This window comes from Anoplopoma fimbria, chromosome 2 (assembly GCF_027596085.1).
Source record: "Anoplopoma fimbria isolate UVic2021 breed Golden Eagle Sablefish chromosome 2, Afim_UVic_2022, whole genome shotgun sequence".
Classification (NCBI taxonomy): Eukaryota; Metazoa; Chordata; class Actinopteri; order Perciformes; family Anoplopomatidae; genus Anoplopoma; species Anoplopoma fimbria.
Genome location: NC_072450.1, coordinates 14983906 through 15007905, shown reverse-complemented (window position 1 = coordinate 15007905; position 24000 = coordinate 14983906). Strand labels below are relative to the sequence as shown.

The 24000-nt window shown below is 39.0% G+C and overlaps 2 protein-coding genes across 2 annotated transcripts; both read left to right on the top strand.

Annotated features, from left to right (window-relative positions):
• The first annotated feature begins 5276 nt into the window (after positions 1-5276).
• On the top strand, positions 5277-9113 carry LOC129107834 (gastrula zinc finger protein XlCGF57.1-like). Its single transcript, XM_054619414.1, has 2 exons — positions 5277-5479; positions 7865-9113. Exons 1-2 carry the CDS (start codon positions 5314-5316, stop codon positions 8827-8829), a joined length of 1131 nt encoding a protein of 376 aa, XP_054475389.1. The 5' UTR covers positions 5277-5313; the 3' UTR covers positions 8830-9113.
• Positions 9114-11175: 2062 nt separating this feature from the next.
• On the top strand, positions 11176-23914 carry dna2 (DNA replication helicase/nuclease 2). Its single transcript, XM_054619813.1, has 25 exons — positions 11176-11473; positions 11973-12035; positions 12942-13818; positions 14235-14352; positions 14658-14807; positions 15016-15199; positions 15369-15517; positions 15895-16017; positions 16209-16449; positions 16562-16676; positions 17292-17448; positions 17666-17857; positions 18010-18252; positions 18404-18517; positions 18655-18764; positions 18884-18993; positions 19142-19270; positions 19613-19705; positions 19922-20115; positions 20850-20939; positions 21106-21319; positions 21542-21631; positions 21818-22003; positions 22131-22279; positions 22601-23914. Exons 1-25 carry the CDS (start codon positions 11444-11446, stop codon positions 22650-22652), a joined length of 4173 nt encoding a protein of 1390 aa, XP_054475788.1. The 5' UTR covers positions 11176-11443; the 3' UTR covers positions 22653-23914.
• The last annotated feature ends 86 nt before the right edge of the window (positions 23915-24000 follow it).

Here is a 24000-nt window from a genome sequence, read left to right as displayed (position 1 = left end):
ACAACAGTCATTTTCCACAGAATACATTTTGACATTAACAGTGTGAAAAGATCAGGTGTAATTAATAAAATGAATGATGGCTGAATTCCATTTAGCTGCTTTAGTTTCAGGTCCTGTTATCTTGCATACTGGTTCACTGCCTTACTGTCAGGACTCACTGGGAGACTTGAATAGAAGGAGGGAGGGATGGATCAGTCAGCAAAAATATTCTCTTTTATAAGAGACGACATAAGGTGTGATGTAGATGAGAACTAGCACTGTTGTATTTCTAGCTATTCTGTACATGGGTGTGTATTCAATCTGTGTTATACTGAATTACTGGAATACCTTTAACTTCATTATGTGTCCTTTCCAGCCCTTCCAGCCCTCAAAGGGGACAATGGATTATAGATGGATTCTGGACTTTCATAAGATTTTATATGACAAACAGGTAGAGATTTGATATTTTGTTCTTCCAGTTGTTTCAGCGTTTCTTTTCGGCTCCCAGAGTGCTGCTATTCTGTGGCAGATCATGCAATCACTGGGTTGTCTCCTGGGTGTTGTGGTGTACTATTTATTTTGTGTTGCATTGTACTGTATTACATTGTACACATTGTTGTGTGTGTGCGTGTGTGTTTGTGTGTGTTTGTGTGTTTTATTGTATAGTCTTAGTAAATTGGGTTGTGCAATATATATATATAGATTAGGTTAATTTATTTATATAGGACAAGTAAAGACGTTTAATTCACTCAGAAATGATTAAATTAGGATTATCTGAGTTTTGAGGGAGTCACATTATCTGATACATTAAATGAGATGGTTTGCTTCGGAACAATATTAAAGTGATGTTATTGGTTTTAGTTTCTATTTTTTCTTTCTACAGTGTGGTCAAATATAATACACTTCAGTTGCATTATGTTGGTTGGTCACTTTGTTTATTTATACATGTGCTTTTTAGCTTGATAATACCATTCCGAATAGGCATAGCTAATAATCATGCTGACTGCTGGAAAAGTTTTTTTTTAAGGTGATCTGTATGGAATCATTGAGAACACAAGAGGAGAAGAAAAAAAAGACAACAGAAAGTAATTTTGCTGAGATTTGGAGGTAAGAACACAAGTTTGTCAATGAGAAAAGAAGAAAGAAAAAGGAAATTAGTGGAGATGGTAGAAAAATATGTTTTTTTCCCATCTTTCTTCAAATGCTTGGTGGATGTCATTTATATGGTGTGATGCAGTGCATGCATACATACAGTACATACATACAGTATATACAGTATATACAGTACACACACAGACAGACAGAAATATGTGCAGAAATGCGTGAACACATAAAATGCCTTTTAGGTCATCTTTACGGTTTTTTTTCTGGATTTATGTGTTTCATGTGTGATAAAACAGCATGTCGAGACAGGACTAAAACCACGGAGGGACTCAATTTGAAATTGTTGTTGAACAATTGCTCAAAGTGCACAGAAAAAAATATTACAGAGAGGAGATTTATGTCAGAGGTTAGAAAATAAATAACATGTAACCACTCTCTCTCTTTCACACTATGTTGACTGTTTTCTTTTCACCTCCACCTCTCAATCAATTGCTGGATTAAAGCTACAAACACATGAGGCTACTTTCCTCGTTAAAGGCAGACATGCATCAAAGGATGCTGCATTTTCATTACTAAATGTACAGAAAAACGGAATCAGAGTCAGTCAGGAAAACAAAGCTCTGAATAGCAACAAGACCTTCTGTTCAAAAGTCTACATCTATCTGAGGTTGCGGATTGCAACCAGCTGACCTCTCCCTGTGTGTTAAAGCATGTAGGAGAACTAAGGCGGGCAACGCAAAACCCCTAAAACATGAAAACACAAAAACAAAATGGCCCCATATAAGGTAATGAAAACACAATTTTTATTTTCAGGGATTATACATTAAAGAAAACCTAATTAAGAATGGTGTATTCAATTTTTTCAAATGGATCCCCCCAAATGCTACACAATGTACCTTTAATAAGTAAAAAAAAAAAAAGGTTTTTTCCTTCGTAAACTGAATACAAAAAGTTGATTATTTTTTTTGACATGGGGAGTTGGAGAAGAGCCTGTGAAACTCTAGTCTTTGATAAACTTAATGGAGTTCTTAATTAGCTACATTACTGTGCATATTAAATAGCTTGATCAACATGTATAAACCGATCCAAAGTTCAACAGAGTCAGGCATTCGAGTGCTTTGTTAAATGTATGATGCTAATGAGCCTACCAAAGACCAATTATCTCTCTGTCCTTTTCTCTCCTCCATGCATCTCTCGTTTCTTTCTTTCCTTCTTTAGATTTGGCTTTGACCTTTGTAAAAGGTGTTGGGGAGGCAGAGAAATGTTTAAGGCCTATAACGAAGACTCGAAGAATGAAACAGTGCGAACAAGTGATATAAGTGCATGAATTATTATTATAAGTCACATTACTATTACTATTCCCAATACCTCTACTGCTCTTATCATTATTATAATTCTACTATACTCATTGCTGCTGTTATTAGTAGTAGTCTTAATTTATTCCATCGTTACTCTGCTTACTACTCTTATTATATGAATCATTTATATCATATGCATTAAATATTTTGTAACTCTGTTATGTTGTTCATTCTGTACACATGACATCTATTGCATTTCTGTCCATCCTGGGAGAAGGATCCCTCCTCTGTTGCTCTCCCATAGGTTTTTTCTCCCCTTAAAGGTCTTTTTAGGGGAGTTTCTCCTGTGCCGATGTGAGGGTCCCGGGATTTAATTGTGTAAAACCATGATGCTGTTCTTTTCTTGTCACATTTAATTCTCTTAGTTTTACAGTCATTATTTACATTGAATTACCAAACAAAAAAATAGATTTTCTCTGCAGTGAGTGCTGTGATTAGAGCCTTAGAAATAGAATAGACAATGAGCATTCTTTTCAATAATCTACATTAAATAATTGGGGTAATTTGGCTCATCTGAGACAAAGACAAACAAACAATCTGATCAACTCAGTCGTCTCATCAGAGCACAGTTACTCCTCTGCTACAAACAGATCAATTATTATATCATACACTATAAACTACTGCATTTTGTCCCTTTTTGAAGTTAGTCAAACATCACTCTGCATGTTTGAGTGGCAGCTGGACCTGCAGGTAGATGGATAGGCAATTTAAAAAACAAGTCTCTGGTAACAGTAGTTTACAAGTTATGTCAAAGTGTTTTGATAGTGATACGGTAGAGGCAGAGCAACCTGGTATATTTCATTCCATCAAGAGTTATTCTTCCAGTAGACCTACTTTATTTAATTTTGTTTTGTTTATACCTGAGTCCCCAGAAGGTTACTAATATTATCTAAAAGATGATGCAACCCTGAAGTAGCATCTTCCTAATTTTTAGTCTGACTTTGTTTCTGAGAACTCTTGCACTTGCTTATACAGTGTAAACACAGGGCACAGTGCCTGGATGCGCCATACCAGAGATATTCACAAGACCTGTGGCATATCCACTTTATAAAATTTTCATTTCACCCTTCTTTTTTTCCATTTTCCATTTGGCTAACAGCTGAGGATGCAGACCAGATGCTCAAAACTTTATATTACTGTGGAAACATTTTAATTTCAGCTGGACTATAAGAGTAGATAGATGGAGGTGTGTGGAGGTGTGGGGTCTGTGCAAAAACGAGCTGTTATGGAAGCATCTGTCACGTTGGCCTGTAAAGTTTACTTGATGGATGACTTTATCTTCCTTCTGCTATGTGTGTTTAAGTGTGTGTGTGTGTGTGTGTGTGTGTGTGTGTGTGTGTGTGTGTGTGTGTGTGTGTGTGTGTGTGTGTGTGTGTGTGTGTGTGTGTGTGTGTGTGTGTGTGTGTGTGTGGGGGCCCCCACTGGTATGTTATTGTCTGACTGACCACACTGAAACAGAGGACCTAAATCCTCACGTCTAAACTAACAATATGGTATCTCTGGTGTTTTTCAAAAGTCTGGTTGAGACACAATGGAACAAGCTAAAAGAAAAATATAGTCAAAAAGAAAGTGTTTTTTATCATTGCTTTATAGAAGAAAGCATTTTCAGAGATCAATCAGTACAGATTGCTGCACAATTTAGGTTAGAAGATAATCAGCAAAGAGAGAAGACTGAGGCTAAATTATATAGAATAAGTTAATTATACAGGCTGTTTGGGTCAGGGTTGAGTCGAGCAACCAATTTGTTTTGTTAAAACAGGTTGACAGGCATCACCATTTGGGGATTAAGAGGGAACATGAAGAGACATAAAAAGAACACCTAAAAAAATGAAAATAAGGGCTGTAAAGAAAGATTTAAACATGTGTCAAGTTACTGAAAGTGTCAGCTTACCTATTCTACCTTGTTTTTTTAAATCATTTATCCTGACAAATCTGATTATCAGCTCTTTCTGGCTGCAGCTCTGACTGGAGCTAATATAATTCAAAATGATATCAGCGTTGGCATTTTAAAGTGTCAAATGAAGGTGCAGCAGTCATTAATATCATGGACTGTAGGTTTAACCTGGATATCTGCTGTCATCTCCTGGTCAACAACTGCAAATTTGTTTTATTCTAGCCGAGGCGATTTGGTAGACCATCAGGTATAAATAAGTAGTTTTACAACATGAAAACCGTCCTGAAGGGGTTCCTGTTTCTGGCTTTAAACTTTAATCATTTAAAATGTAAAGTAAATGACCACACAAAGTGATATAAACTCGCTAGAATCCCTTTTGAAATGGCCCACAAATAATTATTTGAAATGGTTCATTCCTGAGGTCTTGTGTCAGTGTCTTATTTCATGGCCAGTAGGTGGCAGCAAAGCTCTATCATGCAGAGGGACCGAGGCCATTGTGTGCCTCAGCAGCCAGTGTTGCCATGTCCGTTTATTATGCTTTTCCATAGTGTTGCGTGTCATCTCCACAGACCATTTATTTATTGGTTACAAATTAATGTTTGAATAGGGTAATTGTCAGCCCATGTACCAAAATACATAATGAAGTCCATCTGTTTTTTTTCGGCACATTAAAACACATTATGTCTTCTCTGTTCCCTTACACATATCTACACATATCTCACACACACTATATTAATGTAATTCATTTAAATATGCAAAAAAAATGCTTGTAAGTGTATTCATTTAGGGTTTAAAACCCGTATTGGTACAAAGACAGAAGGGTGAGTCTATGAGTGACTCTCTTTCTGGCTGACAAAATATAAATAATAATTTAAGATTGCTTTTTTTTCTCTCGCGATATCTGGCAACCCTGTGAGTAAACCAGTCTTCTGTCAGCCCGTCAGGAAACAGACTGGCCGTCCTCCGTCACCCGCGGAAATGTTCAAAAAAGATAAACTGAAAGCTTTGGTGAATCAGCGACTGCAAGCCGCAGCTGAGGAAATATTCAGCATCTTTGAAACAACTATTAAAGACTATGAGGAGATAGTTTACCGTTCAAAACAGGAGGCGGAGCAACAAGGTTGCAGGCTGGCCGAGGGGAAAGGTAAGTTAACTAAAGACAGGACTCAGTGAGGTTAACCTGAGCCTCTAGACTGACACTGATTACATAAGACCAGCGTCTGTTACGATGTACTGAGACATTCAGTCAGCTGGGCCACTCCTTCAATATTCCTTACAGGAGACTGCAAGTAGCGCCATTTTGCATCCCTGAAGGGGGAGGGGATGCAAAATGGCTGTCACTGGTAAAAATGTAGCACACATCGGTTTTGTTGGTACCTTGGGTAGTTAAAGGCAACAGGACGTGGAGCTCAAAGCCTTCCCACCTCTGACTTACCTCATTACGACCTCTCTGACCTCATTACGACCTCTCTGACGACTCTGCAATCGTCGGCCTCATCTCCGCCGGTGATGAGAGGGAATACAGAGAACTGAACCAGGACTTCATAGGATGGTGCCGGCGGAACCGCCTCCAGATCAACTCTGGTAAAACCAAAGAGCTGGTGGTGGACTTCCGCCGGAGTAAACACTGTCCTCCGGAACCAGTGAACATCCAGGGACAGGACATTGAGATTGTGCAATCTTATAAGTACCTGGGTGTTCACTTGAACAATAAACTGGACTGGACTAATCATACAAATTCACTGTATAAAAAGGGTCAGAGCAGACTCTATCTGCTGAGGAGACTAAGGTCCTTTGGAGTGCAGGGAGCACTCCTGAGGACCTTTTTCAACTCTGTGGTGGCATCAGCCATTTTTTATGCAGTGGTCTGCTGGAGCAGCAGCATCTCAGCAGCCGACAAGAAGAGACTGAACAAGCTTGTCAGGAAGGCCAGCAGTGTGCTGGGGTGTCCACTGGATACGGTGGAGGTGGTGGGAGACGGGAGGATGATGGCCAAGCTGTCATCCCTGATGAACAACACCTCCCACCCCATGCAGGACACCCTGGCAGCTCTGTGCAGCTCCTTCAGCCACCGGCTGCTTCACCCCCGGTGTGTGAAGGAGAGGTACCGCAGGTCCTTCCTTCCTGCTGCTGTCAGGCTGCACAACCAACTCTGCTCCCAGCAGACCACATGACACATGACAATAAAAACATGACAATAAAAACCTGTGCAATACATTACACTGTGCAATAATAGTTAAAATAGTTTTTTCTGTCTGTAAATATAATATTTCAGTTATTGTTGATTTTCTACTGTTTTTTATTGCTTATTTATAATACTTCTTTTTTTTATTTTCATTTTTTATTTTTATCTTGTCTTTCTTCTACTATGTCTCTTGTGTGCACTTTACTCTATGCTGCTGTAAGCCTGCAAATTTCCCCGCTGCGGGACTATTAAAGGATTATCTTATCTTATCTTATCTTATTACCAGCTCTTTCCTGTCGGGGTGGGAGTAGAAAGAGGGATGGATGGAGCTAAAAGGGCAAGCTAAAGCCAATCGGAGCAGTTTATTTGCTACTCTAATATCAAAAATAGATACTTTTCATTATAAGGTGTTCTTGTTCTTAGTCCATTATATGGCTCATATAACAAGTTTACGTCTTTTGTGCATGCCCAAAATATTTCTGATTATTTTGATTTGATGGTGAACATGTTGAGTCACATTAACAGGCATGTTTTTTTTCAGATTTTGTTAATAATTACTGTGGTCTCAAGGCCACAGTAGAGTTAAACCCACACATTAAAAAAAACAAAAACTTCACAACATGTGCAGCAAAAGAAGAAGGCAGTGAGGGATATAGTGGAGTATCAATTTGTGGTCAATCATGTGACTATACCATTTGACCTTTGATGAGACAAAAGACAGGAAACACTTCAACAACAACAACACTTGTTGCCATAAGCAAAGTGGCACACAGAATACAACCTTACCCGATAAAATAAATATTTTTCTTGTTGATATAAAATAACAATAAATTAATCAAATTAAATTAAAAGAACAGCATGGGCAACACTTGTTGCTATAAGCAAACACAGAGGCACTCTTTACCACCTTTATCCATCATCTTCCCCGCGGCATTTAAAACATAATGAACCGTGAACCCAAAACGTTTACTTGTTAAACCATAAAGTGTGCATTTCATAAAACAGTTGTAAAAATATAAATAAATGCTGTAATGGAGCCTGCTTATTGGCTATAAATGATTTAAGACATCATTTCATATATATATTCATATTTCACAAACAGGCAGCCATTAAAAGATAAGCATCATTGCACCTGATGTTGTCTTTGAAAGAAAGACTGTAGTTGTTTCGTTGCTGTTCCCATCTGCTCATGAGCAGACTGCACATCCTATCATAACCATGCAAAATGATTAGATTTGTATGTGCTAGAACACATTTTATTCCTCTGCCTGTCTTGTCTAACTAAATATTTACAAATCAGAATATTTGATAAACCTTTTTTTTGTTGTGTGTGATACCATCCAGCCCCCCTGCAGCTCTCTGTCCAGGGAGAGGATGCTCCCTCTGAGCAATGTGACATTGAGAAGAAGACTGACCTGTGTGAGGATGACCAGGAGCCACCGCAGATTAAAGAGGAGCAGGAGGAGGAACTGTGGACAGCTCAGGCAGGTGAAAATCAGCAGGACGAAGCTGATAGAAAAGACTCTATGTTCAACATAATTTATGTGCAAAGGAAGGATGACGATGGAAAACAGGTCCCACATCAAAACCTAGTGGTTGAAAATAAAGGAGACCATCTGCCCAGCAGCTCATGTGAAGAGTTGAAATCAGAACCTGATAAAGAAGGCTGTGATGCGTCAGAGCCAACGAGTGACTGTCAGATGAGTGAAGTAAGTGAGGATGAAGAGAGAGACTGTGGAGGATCTCCATCAGGTGTAAAGAGGAAGAAACCCCAGCAAGCTGAAGAGACAGCAGACAGACCGTACACCTGCAGCGTTTGCGACAAGAATTTCAGGATTAAATCCATTCTAACTCGCCACATGAAGACACACACAGGAGAGAAACCTTACAGTTGCGGTGTTTGTGGTAAAAGCTTCATCCAGCGCTCATATCTACAGACTCACATGAATTCTCACTCCGGACAAAAACCGCACACGTGTAGTTTCTGTGGCAGAGGCTTCACACAAGTTGGAAACATGAACGCCCACATACGAATCCACACGGGAGAGAAACCTCACAGCTGCACCGACTGTGGTAAAAGTTTTAGAGAGAAAGCGGATCTCATCAAGCACACAATAATTCACACTGGTGAGAAACCTTACATTTGCACTGTATGTAATATGAAATTCAGCGCTCAGTCTAATTTAACGCGGCACATGAAGACTCATTCAGGGGACAGGCCATATAGTTGCCATGCTTGTGGGAAAAAATTCATCAGACGCTCCCATTTACTTATTCATATGAAGACTCATGCAGAGGAGAATGTCTAGACTGGGGATATTATTAGGTTTGCTCCATGGTATTTACTTGATAATATCCCAGGTAGAGTGAACGAGGACTCACATTAGAAGAGTCAATTGTATAAAATTTAAACTTTTTGTATAACCCATTTTTATCTATGTTGGAGGTATAGTTTTGTACTGTAAAATAAATGAGTCTGCAAGTTGCAACCCTGCATGTTTCTCTAAGTGACAAAAATGTTATGTTAAGTGCAGTCCTCAAATTTATTTTCTTTTAAACTTGTAAAACAAGGTACTCTGAGGAAATAAAGCAAGCGGGGAATAGAGCAAAACAAACAATGTGTTAGTTTCAATACTTTTCCCCACCCTGCACAGCCCTGAGCCAATTCATTCCTAGTGAAGATGTTAAGGCCAGTTACACATATTAAGTTAATTCTTTTTTTTTTAGGTTTAAGTAATTTACTAAAACACCTGGGCATTGTAGTTTTTAGAAAATGTTACTTAGAAAGCAATGTATTTGTTGGGGGTTATTTCAGCCACGCAGTTCTTGTTAGTGGGATCCACTTGTGGAGTCATAAGTAACGCAGCAAAAGTGCCTCTCTTGGATGCCGATAAATCATGATGAATTGCCCTCGGGGGTTCCTTTCCAGTGGAGAATACTTAATGAAGTGCCCTCTTGTAGTGGTACAGGTAATGGAAATGTCACAATTTCATGCCACAGATGTCAGGCAAAAGGGCACAGGGTCAAATCCCCAAACTCCTTGGACATAAACCGACAGATCCCCATATAAATGGCCACACAACCATAGTCGGAATGTTTTTTTGGTACAGCACTTTTACCTTTTTTCACTTTCTTGTACTTTTAATGTAAGGGGAGATTAAAAACATGTTTGTGAAGTTATTATAAGCAAAATAAATGAAATTGACACTTCAAATTGCTGCTGCTGTGAAAAAATATAAACAAAGGAACCATGTCTTTGTTTAGTTAAGATTAATTATCAACTAAGGCCATATTTGTTTAAGGAGGAGCCAGTTTTACAATATCATGTGAATCCAAAGATAAAGTAAAAAGTAAAGTGTTTAACTACAATTCACCGGGCTCACATCACAAAGTACTCATTAATGACAAGGAGTGAGCTAGAAATTTTGACCAGAACTGTGGAACCTGACCAGGAAAAGGCCGATCTACCTACAGCACCTTAGATGCTATTTCTTGATTGATGATTGATTTATTTTGATACAAGACGAGGACAACCTGCTACCCAACAAACTGCGCAAGGAAATAAGGTTAGTAAACAATGTATATAAGCTTAAACATCACAACATAATTTTATGAATATGCAATAACTTCCCAATGCTCACCATGCTGGAGTAGCATTACTCATCTGCTATAATTCTAGTGGTAAGGTCTCTAAATGTGGCTGTTTAAGAATGTTTGGTTTATTCTTTTTTCTGTATACTACTATATGTTCATTTATGTAAATTTGAATTGATGAGATCCTAATTAGTTGCTATTGAAATTAAACCTGAAGAAAAATAATGTCTATTGCTGGTAATAATGGGTTTTATATAATGTGTACCTGTAATCACTGGGCAAACTGCAAAAGTTTAATAGTTCACATGCTGTAGCTTGAAAACAAAGGCCAAACTAAAGCTCTTAGTTGAGGGCTAGATGTTCACTAGATAGATAGTTTTGACTCCATGATTAAAAGATAAGTTGTTGCATGATGCATGTAGGGAAAGGGCTGGCTGGTGTGAACAATTTGAGATCAGTTAGAAATATTGCTCAACTTTTTGCTGCTTCACAACATCAAAGACTGAAGTCATGTTGGTTTGAAGGAAAGCCACATGCATTACGTGACATAGTTAACCGACACCAGACCAATGACAGTTCAGCTGTGTCGCTTATAAATACAGAGCTACCCTCTGATAGTGGCTTTGTCCTCCACGATGACTCTGGAGGGCGCCTGAGACAGTTTATCAGTATCAAAACAATAGCTCTTTAAATATGTAGTATATCATCAGCATCACCATCATCTAATTTAGCATTTATCTCCATGCAGAGTTAAGCTATATAGAGGCCACATCAAGAAAAACAAAAAAGGTACCAAAAAGCATCACTGAATCATAGCATTTTCTGACAACACAATAATAGCAATAATATTGAAATAATAACTTGCTTTGATGGAATAATATTTTGTGACTGCTTTTCCCAAATTTACAAATTGTTTCCAGTTAAAAATGAACACAACCAAACTATCCCTAAAACAGCATTATATAATATATGTCCCAACCGCATCCATAGACTGTAATTAATAAGCACATCTCACGCTTTTATTTTCTTGTTTTGGCGGAAGTGCATTGATGTCATTTCCGTTGCGCGAAGCTAAACTTTGGCGCCAAATCTTTAAAACACTGGAGGAGACAGCAGAAAGACAACCAGAAACATGGCTTTAAACATTGAAGAAGTCCGGTGATTTTCACAGATAATTAACGTTAGATAGCGGTATCAGGGAACAACAGTCTCCTCGTAGTGGAGATGTAGAGTCGTTTAAAACCAAACAAAAACAGACCTCTGGTAGACACGCTGGCCGTAGGGAAGAGGGAGCTCATAAACACACCTGTGGTGGTTTACTCTGTCACCATGAACAGGACCAAACTGAAGAAAACAAAGGTGAGTACAGAAGGTTGAGCCAAGCTAGCTGTTGTGTTTCTACACAAATGGCAACTAACTACATTACGAGGATTTTAACAGTAACGTTACAGTATAACGTTCACGGTTAAATGTGGCAGCTGCCTTAGTTTAGTTTATTGTGTTCACAGTCTCTGATTGAATCAGTTAAATGTTTGTCTGGTTTAATGTATTTATATTGAGGGAATAGTAATAATCCAGAAACCGTCTTATTCTTATTTATATGCAAACAATGAGACGTTTTACACAACTGAGGTTTTAAAAAATGCATGCTCTTGTGTTCTTAATTAAAATAATCAACGGCTTATTTCTGTTGGCAGGAGTTTATCACTGACCAGTGCTTGGTTGTTGATGCCTTTATTATGATGTTGTTGTTTTTTTTAACTTCTTTCTACAGTCTTAAATGTGATGTTCTGTTTTAACAACAGACAAGTTGCAACGGTGAATGGCTGTTCATTGTTTGCTTTGTGGTTTCTGTCAGGCACCGGACCTGTCCGGGCAGAAGAACATCTCGTCCTTCTTTTCCTCTCAAAACCACCAGAAGGTACTTTCTCTTTTTTTAAGTGGTTTCTGTCTTTGCAGCTTTTTCTTGCTTTTTTTTCCTCCTTTTTTTTGAAGTCTTGACTGGACTTTCAAAATGTCATCTTGATATTATGACATGAAGCCATTATGAATCATTTCGACAGATTCAAAATTTGAGTGATAATTATTAGTAATGTGCATTTAGTTTCCAAATAGGCAGAGGCATATATAATGTTCATTTCACCTGGTAAAAACAATCACACAAGTTAAGAACATTGAATAACTTATAGCTGTAAATGTCTCTAATTGTGTCTTTAAGACCAGAAAAGAACATGTACAGTACCAGTCAAAAGTTTGGACACACCTTCTCATTCAATGTTTTTTCTTTATTTTTATTTTTATTTTTTTCTACATTGTAGATTAATATTGAAGACATCCAAACTATGAAGGAACACATATGGAATTATGTGGTAAACAAACAAATGCTCAACAAACCAGAATATGTTTTATATTTTAGATTCTTCAAAGTAGTTGAATGAGAAGGTGTGTCCAAACTTTTGACTGGTACTGTATAACCATATTAGGATAACAACATTCCCAGACAATATTATCTAACCTGTCTAATTTTTCCGTGCTTTTTGTTTTGCATGTGTGGCACATTCTTCTTCTGTCTTTAAACTCATCACACACCTCTTAAAGTTGCTTTGGTCAAGGATGTTACTTATTTTCTCATCTTTTCTCATCTTCTGTTATTTCCTTGCTTGTCTCTTTTTTTACCTTTTACATTTCTATGCACTTTTTTGCTGCTGCTTTTTTTCGGCTGGGCTGTAATTCACCATTGTATTTCTCTCTTATTTACATGAACACTGTACTTCTGCTAATGTTTAAGTTGTGTGTCAAAGTTCTAATCTTACTGTGTCTGTTTTAGGCCTTGTCGGCTTCTACAAAATTCACTGTCCCTGCACTTGCCAGGATTGAACCTCTGATCAAAGATGGTGAAACCTTCACATTCAGACCCCATTCCCCCTTAAAGAGGAGTATCCTCGGGGACCTTGAAAACCTCCTGCCCACTTCGCCTGATCTTCTCTTCGTGCCTGAGACCCCCAGCAGTCAGATCAGACCTTCTTGCCATTCTTCTTCCAGACATCCAGGTCAACTGAGCCCCAAGCCAAGCAGAGAGGTGGAGAGCCTGGAGATGCACCTGTCCCCCATCTGTCGTAGTCCCCGCTCCAAAGGGCAGAGTGCACGGAGAGTTATGAATGAGGAGGGAGGAAAAACCAAGTGGCAAGAGGGATGTTCTAGCTCCGTAAAAAGAATCATTAGCCCTCCTCAAGAGTCTCACAACGCCAAGAGACCAAGAAATGTCAATATACAGGCACAAAGATCTGCACTCAGCACCACAGGTAGCAACCTGAATGTAAGCTTGAAGACACCTCATTTTTCATGTGATCAGTCAGAGGGTCCGTCTGAGAGGTCAGAGGGTCACAGCAGAGGTACTGAAGTGGTCTTCAATGACAACAAAAACTCTCTTGGGGAACAGAGAAAACATCAGAATGAGATAAATGAATATGAGAAAGATTCTGGTTTTACTGTGATAACAGGGCAAAAAGCAACTGAGGTGAAGGACACTCACGGTCTTACTGCTCACATTCACAAACTTAGTGCTCAAACTATCATACCTGCACCACAGAGAAGTGCAAAGGGGGGAGATATTGACTTTAACAAGGCCGCAGCTACAGTAACAGCAATGACCTCATCAAATGAAGACAGAGACAATGTGACGTCGGATCAGGACCCAGCTGGAGGTACACTGACACAGTTGGAATATTGATTGCCCCCTTCTAAATGTTTTGTATATAATTGTAATTATTTTTATAAAAACTGCATGTTAACTCAGTATTTTTGTTGGTACAAAAAAGCATGTTGCTGAATACTCCCAACCCTGCTTTAATGCATTGAAAAACATTGAGTTCAAAAGTGTTTCTCCTTAGCAAAGTGTCTGTGTGATGGGCCCTCAGTTAAAAACATGGTATCACCTACCAACAATTCAGGCTTTAAGACTAGAAAAAGACAAGATTTAAGCTATTTAACAATATAATGGAATCCTTGATGACTATTTATTTAATTTCATATCATTATGATATTAATACAGTATACATGCAGCTTTATTTTTCAACCTTTTCTTTCCCTGCTTCCTTTTCTTTTCTTTTTCGCACAAAAGAAAAAACAGGAATTATGTCATCGTGTCCTGTGGAGGAGATGTTGGACGAGAGCTGGTTTGCAGAGCAGATGGATCATAATGAAGGTCCTGTCAAAGATGATAAACCAAAGAAACCCCGGTGAGACCACAAGAACACACTGGCTTAAAGAATTTTGCAGCATAGTTAGATTAGGTTAGGGGATGATGAAACTGCTCCTGTCAATAATAGAGGGGGAAAGATGAACAGAAATAAGAACATTTGACACAGATTATATGTGGCTTCAAGCACTTGATTTGGGGACCAATATCCTGCTGAAAAGCATCTGTCAGATTATCCCTCTGTGGGCAGGTGTTTATATTAATTCAGATTTTTAGAAAAGATGCATGGCAGATGATTGAAAAAAACACATTCATATATGATATATGTCCTCTGTGTTCATACAGTAAGGTGCCAGACCATGTGATCCTTTCTGGAGGCCTGAACAACCGCTACTGGGTTTTAAATGTGGAGGAGAGGCCGGGCCTCAAAACACTGACCATCTCATGCTCCAAGTCTCTACATCCAACTGAAACGTGTCTGTTGAAAGATGGATGGTAATGCCTCCTGTTAAGGTCTTCTGTCCTTTGCACATTGTTATTCAATTATTTGTATCGTGGTATACGTCAAACTTTTCCTCACAATGCCTGGATTTGTGAATGTAGCTCTGAATTTTCAAATTCATTATGTACAGTATTTCTGTTTCTTTGCTTATGTCTTCATTTTGCAGAATTGTGTGTCACTACATTCCTTTGGTGTTTGCAGGGAGATGACGCCTGTTTGTTGTGGTGATGTGGTGCATCTAGAGAACTGCTCTAATGGTGGATCCTGGGTAGTGGACAGGGAGCGAGGCTTCCTGGTTTTACTACCTGATAGTCTTATCTCAGGTACCAGCATCTCTAACTCCATCCGCTGCATGAGGCGCGCAGTGCTCTCAGATATGTTCAAGGTAAAAAGATTCACTAATACAATTAATATCAGTACTTGTTTTTATGTTTGTTGATTTTTGTGGTTTTTTTCCTAAATTTCCTATTTTATCTTATGTGGGCAGTACTCTCTCACATTCACAATGCAATACTCTTAACCTTCTCATGCTCTTTCTGTTTCCTGTGATGCAGAGTTTTGATGGTGGCTCGAAGCAAATGTTGAACGGCACCATGGTCCATGAAGTCTTCCAGAGAGCAGCTACAGCTAAAGATTTTTCATTGGAGACAATGTCTAAGATGGCTGACCAAGCCCTGTGCCGTCCTCGGTACCTGGGAGACATGTGAGTGGTCAGATTATTCCCTACCTCAGTGTTTCCCAAACTTTTATTCTGGGAACAACTTTTTTAAATGAAGTATCGCAACCTAATTCACAATAGACCTTAACTCTAAATCTTGTGAAGAGGGAGCTTGTGCTTAAAAACGTTCTTTACAGTTTTTCTGCCATTTCCACATCACCTTATATGATCTTAACCAGCCATTTCAAGAAGATGTCATTTTGATAAATTACAACTTTGTTTTATGCATGTGTTATTGAAAACAAAACGCATGTTGGTGACATTATAAATTTAGGCGGAGTTAACCAGACTATCTCTTTCTTCCTACTTCCTCTCATCAGTAAAACAACTCATCAGTTTGCGTGTTGTCCATTGGTCTCTAGGTACAGTTTGGGTGTAAGCCAGGAAGAGATGAAGCAGGAACTGCAGGATTATCTGCCTTCATTGGAACATTGGGCAAAGGAATACCTGAGCTTCTCAACACCAAAAACCATCAATCTAAAAACGTATGTATAAACACACAGATTTGCTAACAAAACTTAATTAGCTGTTAAAGAGTATTTATTTTTATTTTTTTAAGTACATACCTTGTTTTAATCTGTGTACAAATATCAAACGCATAATTTCCTAAAACAATGTGAATAAGGTTTTTGTTACTTTTAAAGAGCTGTTTTCATGTCTGTCTCGATGACCTCAGCAACAGCAGAGCTCCGAGCAGAGGTCAGGACTCGGCAACTGTTGTCACGGTAGCAGAGCTGACCGATATAGAAGAGAACGTGTGGTCACCCAGATTTGGTCTGAAAGGGAAAATCGATGTAACAGCGCGGGTTCGTATTCAAAAACCACGAAGCGGTAGTCACAGAACGTCTGAGGAGAGGACTGTACCCCTGGAGCTAAAAACTGGAAAGGAGTCAAACTCGATAGAACATCGCAGTCAGGTTGGTAGACCACAGCAGGCTCAACTGAGTAGATTTACATATGTAGACTCGTGGGGTTTACACTGACGCAAATTGAATCAATTGTCCATATATTGTGTTTTTCTGTGTGTAGGTGATTCTTTACACCCTGATGAGCTTGGAGAGATACAATTCTGAAGCTGGCTTATTGCTTTACCTCAAGACTGGCAACATGCACCCTGTAGTGGCCAGCCACATGGACCGCAGAGGTACAGTGCCCCCACATGAGCTTTAACAACTTGCCCAACACCAGTTTTGAAGCATCGTATCAAAATATTATTTTATATCATTAAGAAAAGCCTGTCAGGATAACTTATTTTGTTTGGCGATATATTGTCCCAGAAATAACTGCGATAAACTTTTTTTTGAGATCATTATATACTGCTGATATAATATTAAAATAGAGCAAGTACACCCTTTTAAAGAAAGAATTGCTTTTAATTCTTAAATATATTCAGGAATTGGAATGTAAAAAAAAAAAGATATCCTAAATTAATAAAACAAAAAAACATAACCAGAACAATAAATATGAACTGTTAACAAAAAGGTGCAAGTCTAATAATATTGGCGAGAACCCTGCTGTTTATTCTGTTGTCATGTCCATCAATTGTATGATAAGTCGATATAGTTATTACTGTTATTGGCCTTTATAATCATTTATAAATGTGTTATTAATTATTTTACAGTCTCCTTTCAACTAAATTGTGTGTGTTTGAACCACAATACTGTAGCGAAACCAAAGAAGAAGAGCCTCGTCTTTTTACATTCTTTCACAGCAGCATTTCTGCCATCATCTTTTTTACTGACCCCTATGTTTATCTCAGAGCTGCTGAAGCTGAGGAACACCTTGGTTCATCACATTCACAACTGCGTGGAGAAAGAGGCCAAGAGGAGCCGTTTGTCTAAACTTCCTGACATCCTGACGGACAGACAAACCTGCCAGTATTGTCCTCAGAAGAGAAACTGTGCTTTATATGAACGGTAACTTTTTTAACTCGGAAATGTTTAGCATTATGATTTTTATTAAGCTTATTAGTTAGCAAAAAAAAAACGTTAATGCAGATTATTGAGATGGTGAGATTCAATTGTTAAATTGTCTCATGGAGCTCCCTCTCTATCTTTTCCTCTTTTCTCACAACTTCCTCTCTTATCACCCCTCTTTACTTTTTCTCATCCCCTGTCCTCTCCCTTCCTCCAGGGCACTCGATAGCAGCTCTACAGATGTCTACGAGGATGTTGTGCAGGACTTTCTACAGCAGGAGACAGGTCACCTGATCCCACAACATCTAAGCTATTTTTCTCATTGGCTGCTGCTCTGCAGCCTTGAGGCTACCAACATGGAGGCCAAGAATGGCCGAAAGCGTGTGTGGCTTCAAACGGCTGAGGAGAGGTAAAATCTGGTCTCTCAAATTAGACATGACAACACTCCCAGTAAAGTCAAATCCAAAATTGGATATACAAACTTGTGTATAAATCTAGCCCCTTCAAACTGTATGAAACAGTTTTTACACAGTATTTGTTTCATCTGACCTGCTTTTCTAGTGAGAAGAATGGGAGCTGTGTGGGAAACGTGCAGCTCAGTGGCCCAGTAACCGTGCAGTCTGAAGGGGTTTTCCTCCATCGTTTCCAGCGAAGCAGCAAGGTGCCACAGGAAGGTTTGGCCAGCAGCGGTTTGGCCAGCGGGGAACGCATAGTTGTTAGCGACCAGGAAGGTCGACTGGTTGGTTTGGCAACAGGATACCTGTGTGAGGTCAGCAGGACATCGATCAGCTGCACTCTGGACAGGTGAGAACGAACCCACATATACCTGCCAACTGAAGTAATTCAACCAAAGGAAAACTACACGACAATTGTTTGGACTCCTCTTTCACTAGTTGCTCCGTTGAAGTCACTAATCTGTTTTACACTCCCTTTATTTGTTTAATGTGTTTTATAGAGACCTGTCCAAGTTCAGTGACGTGTTGTTTCGATTGGACGGTGATGAAGGTGTGGTGGGCCTCAGCACTCACCTCACCAATCTCTCCAGACTGATGGAAAACTGTCAGGAGAGGTAGCTACAGTAAAATGCAATAATGCAAAGTTATGATTGCATAGAATGTATTTAATGTCAAAATCAACACATTGCTAGTAGGACATTAACTAGGGGACTTTTAAAACGGTAGCCTAAAACATTTTATATTTGTGCAGTGACCGTCTGCGGGAGCTGGTTGTTGACCTTCGTCCTCCAGAGTTTATTTACAACCTCAGTTCTGTTCTGCCAAGAGAGGCCAAGGACACCGTGGCCAATATCCTCAAAGGTGACAAAGCTACAGTGCTGCGTAGTTGTAGTTTCACACTTCAATCAATAATAAAACATTTTCTAACAAAGAACCCATTATTTTTCATTAGGTGAATTAATCCATTTGTGTGTTTGTAGGTCTCAACAAACCCCAGAAGCAGGCCATGAAGAAGGTGTTGTTATCTAAAGACTACACACTGATTGTTGGCATGCCAGGCACGGGAAAAACCACAACCATCTGCACCCTGGTAAACTCCTAACCATCCTCTAGAACCCTTCACCTGAACCATAAATGGACATTATCTACTCCAACTGAGACCAGAACTCTAACCCTCTCTTCCCCACTGTTCTCTCTTTCCTTCTTGCTCTTTGTCTCTTCCTCACTTTTTCTCTCAGGTTCGCATCCTTCATGCATGTGGGTTCAGTGTGTTGCTGACCAGCTACACCCACTCTGCTGTTGACAACATCCTTCTGAAGCTAAAGCGCTTCCGGGTTGGGTTTCTGCGTCTTGGGCAGGGGCAGAAGGTGCACTATAGTTTGATGTTATTCAGTGTGTTCAGTGCAGCATAGAAAATAAACCTTCACTTCCCATATTTGTTTTCCAACTTGTATTTATAAAAAAAAAAAAAGGTTATTCCATTCTCTCATGGTTATTTGCATTAAAGCACACTTTTTTTAATCACTATTAAATGTTAATGAAGTTAAACAAAATATTAACATTTGGGAGACGGATTAATCTGTATTTTTTTAAATATTCAACAGGTCAATAAATACATTTACATTTTAGAACCTCTGATGTCTAGATCTCTAGTTTCTTCACCTCTGACTTGCTCTGATTTCTCTCTTGTTTTCTGCCGGCCTTCCCAGGTTCATCCAGACATCCTGCCTTACACAGAGGACAGTGCGAGAAAGACGGGAGTTCACACTCTGTCAGAGTTGGAGCAGCTTTATAACAAGGAGGTGAGAAGTTAGTTTGTGGAATATCATAATCGCAATAGCTTTGACTGATGATAAATGACACCTGAATCAGCATTGTTTGGAATAATTAACATCTAATCTCTGTTTTTTTTTCCTGCATCAAGACATGTCACTTGTTGATATTGTAATTTAACATCATTTGTATAAAATTAGTTTACATCTTACCATTCAAAACCGATTTTCTCTCTCTCTGTCTAGCTGGTAGTGGCAACCACCTGTATGGGCACCAAGCATCCCATTTTCACACGTCGCCGGTTTGATTTCTGCATCATAGACGAAGCTTCACAGATCAGCCAGCCTATCTGTCTGGGACCCCTGTTCTATGCCAAGAGATTTGTCCTGGTGGGGGATCACCAACAGCTGCCACCAATAGTACAAAATCAGGAGGCAAGGTAATGTGTGTGCGTGTAGTTGAGGTATATGTTGATAAAAGGAAGAAATGCAAACTATTGGGCTAAAGAAACACTTCACCCTTGAAATGACCATCCGCATATCAATTATTCACCCTGTGTTACCTTGAATTTGTGAAAAAAAGTTGATTTTCCTTGCATAACTCCAGGGTGAATAGAGAATATGAAAGTAAATTGAAGTAAATAGAGGCCGGGTTTAACAACAGCAAAACCATATCAAAAATCTGTTTAGAAACTCTCACACAACAGTATGCATGGACTAACAGCGCACCTACAAAAGCATGAGACAGTAGTGGCGAAAGTGTTTTAAATAGTAACATTTTGGGGAAATGCTTGTTTAAAAAGTATTTAGCATATGACTGGATAAGCGATACCTAGATTATACTGCAAAAAAAGTTTTGATAAAGTTATCTGTTAAACCTGGCCTTCATTTACTTCAGTTCATCACAGATTTTCACTTTTGTTCACTGTGGAGGCGTGTGAGAAAAAACAAGTTTTCAATAAGAATTCAACATAACGTGAAAGTCATTGATATAGAAATGTACATGATAAAGATGAAGTATTCCTTTAGTACATTTATTGTAGTTATTTGTCTTCATGAGGGTAAAAACGTATAAAATATGTCGGAAATGCAGGGTCAATTTGGTAATAATGCAAAATTAGAATATTGTCAATAGAAATATCAGCTCTTAATTTCTTTATTCTCTTTCCTCTAGGTCACTTGGGATGGACGAAAGTCTTTTTAAACGACTAGAGCTCCATAGTGAAGCAGTGGTCCAACTCAACGTACAGTACCGGATGAATAGGTACACATACATACACAGACAACACTATGTCCTTCAGTAATCTTTTCTTGTTTATCATGAGCTCATCCATTACACCATTGAAATGGCATCTGAACTCTTATCTACAAGGACACACAAAAGGATTCATATCACTCATTAATAAACAGTGTGTGCTCTGTGTTTTTAGGCAGATAATGTCTCTCAGTAACTCCCTGATGTATGAGGGCCGGCTGGAGTGTGGATCAGAGAGGACGGCCACGGGCCTGCTCACCCTGCCCTTCCTGCTCTCTGTCCAGTCGGAGCTTAGTTCCTACTCCAAGTCTCATCCACAGCACGACCTATCCTGGATTAATGCCACATTGTTGCCTAGCAGCCCTGTTTGTCTCCTAGATTGCTCCATGGTTGGTTGAAAATACAGTGAACTCCAAAGTTTTATTAGCCACGTTTTTACCTATTATAAGCTAAGATGATTGATAAGATCTTATTAGCTCTGCTTTTTGGTGGAAGGTCAAGTAATTAAGTCAGCTGCCTCAACGGTTTAAGAAAGTTATTTATGTGAAATGAGATTGTTGTGAGTAAGACAATGGAGGTGTGCTGGTCTACATCTTGTTTTTCTCCTTTAGGTGCCAGCACTGGAGTCTGTGGAGCAGGGAGGCGTTAGCAATCACACCGAGGCTGCTCTCATACACAAGTTGCTTTCACTGCTAATAAAGGTACATCAGTTGCATGATTAATGCGCAAGTATTAATGGCATAATAGAGTATTTTGGGTTTTTTTTTTTAAGTCCTGGCTTAATTCTTATAGGCATCAAGTGTTCCTCATACGGTGGGGGAACAAACAGAGCAATAATTGGTGTAGCTAGTTATTGTACTAACCTCTGCTTTTTTTACTTTCTTCAGGCAGGGTGTAAGCCCAGTGATATAGGTGTTATCGCCCCCTACAGGCAGCAGTTAAAGAGTATCTCTGCTCTGCTGCAGTCCACTGCTTTCACCGGTGTGGAGGTGAATACAGTGGACAGATACCAAGGACGGGACAAAAGTCTGATCGTTTTTTCTTTTGTCCGGAGCAGTGCAGAGGAAGGAAACGTAAGTGTTTCTCTTCCCATCGGCCTTCTTTGAGTCATCTTCTCTTCTCTCTGCCTTTTCATTTCTGCATTATTGAACTAGCAAATAAACAGGTGAGACGCAACCTGACCTGCTTCTCCTTTCATAGTTAGGAGAGCTGTTGAAGGACTGGCGTCGCCTGAATGTAGCCATTACCAGGGCTAAACACAAGCTGCTGATGGTGGGGTCGGTCACAACGCTACGACGCTACGCACCTGTGGAGAAACTACTCAACCATCTGCAGCAAGGGAACATGATATCCTTTTATTACAAACAGGCTTTCATCGTAGTACTGTTAGCATTACCTCTGGTCATTTATTGCAAAATGTGTTTCTAAACTGGTTACTGCAGAAGTATTTTCTTCAGTTCTGCACAGCAGAGTTAAGCTTTACATGTTACGGAAATTTAAAGTGTGTTGAACAGCAAATCATCAGTGTTTCCAACCAATGGTGGCTGATGCTACAAGACTGCTTCTTGCAGTTTTTGAATGACTTAACCAGTGTTTTTTTTTTACATGTTGTCTTTGTAGACGCAGAATACATAGAGGAAAAAGTTTGTTCCTTAACCCTTATTTCACATTATCCAGCTCCCCCCAGCTGCCCACAAGGCCTTACCAAGCATGTCCCTGTGATAGAAGTCTATGGAGCCATGGTGGGGTTTCAGGTCACCTGTCGGCCAGTAGCTGTGGTTCACCTCATCAGGGCAGAGATCTTATGCAAATCTGCCAACTGCACTGAATGATCTGAAGGGGTGTGTTCAAAAGTAATTGCTGTCCTGTCCATCTTTGAAAAAATAATATTGCTTAAAGTATCTCAGTGGCATTTGCAGCCTACAGTCATTGCCTGTCACCTAATGTTACAGCCCCACCTCTCATTATTTTGTGTCCCTCCTAACAAGGATCTGATGGTCTGTAGATGGAGATACAGATTACACTATTCACCACCATAGAAATGACACCTAAAGAACCTGAGGGCTTTTAAGGGGATACTGTCTCTGATCTGTACCACACTAGTTAAATGTGTTCATAATAGACTGATTTTACATTGCCACATATTTTTTTAATATTTGTAATGTGAATATGTAGACCAAACCTCTTATAGTTCATGTCACTCAGCTACAACAGTCGAATAAGCTCAGGAAGGTCTACCAGTCAGCTGAAACAGTCTTAAAGATGAAACCTTTAGACTTTAAGCTGAATAGTGAAGCTACATCACACTTTTACAATAAATATACCTTTTTATTTAGTTTTAAAGGACCAAATCAATATATTTTGTTTCAGCTCAAACCTCAAGTCCATTTATAGAAGATGAGTTGATTGCTGTAGTTTGTAATTTGTTGTTTACTGGCTCAACTGTACATTACTGGACTTCATACATACTTGAAATATATAGGTTGATGCAATATAGAAGTATTGCATCAACAGTACTCTGATTTAATCTGTGAATGGACCACACTGAACTACAACAGTACAGCACTGAACTTCAAACTGGTATATAAATAATTAGTTTCTCTTTAATAATCAGTTAACAACATTATATTGTTGGTAACAGAAAAGCAAAACCAAGTTTTTGTTTGTCACTTCCTGTTGCGTACAACAGAATCCGAGCATACCTAAAGCTGTACGGAAATAGAATGATTATAAAGGAAGCTGCCTGGTATCATGGTAACCATTTAAAACTCAAGGAATATCTGGGAAACAACAATTTAGGAGGATATATTCTGCTATTGTTATTTAATGCTAATGATCTGTGATAATTTAACTGGTGATTAAGTTTTTAATTACTAGAGCACGTTGTAAAACCGACACAACCTCTGATTTTACATGTTTTGGGTCTGTATTTTGTTAATACTGTGATTTTTGCTTTTACGTTCTGAGAATAAATAAAACAAATACTACCAAAGCGTGAGAAGTTTTTTCCATCCTGTAGTAAGTTGGCATGCTTAGGGATGTTTCAGTATTAGATCGACCAGTCTGGACA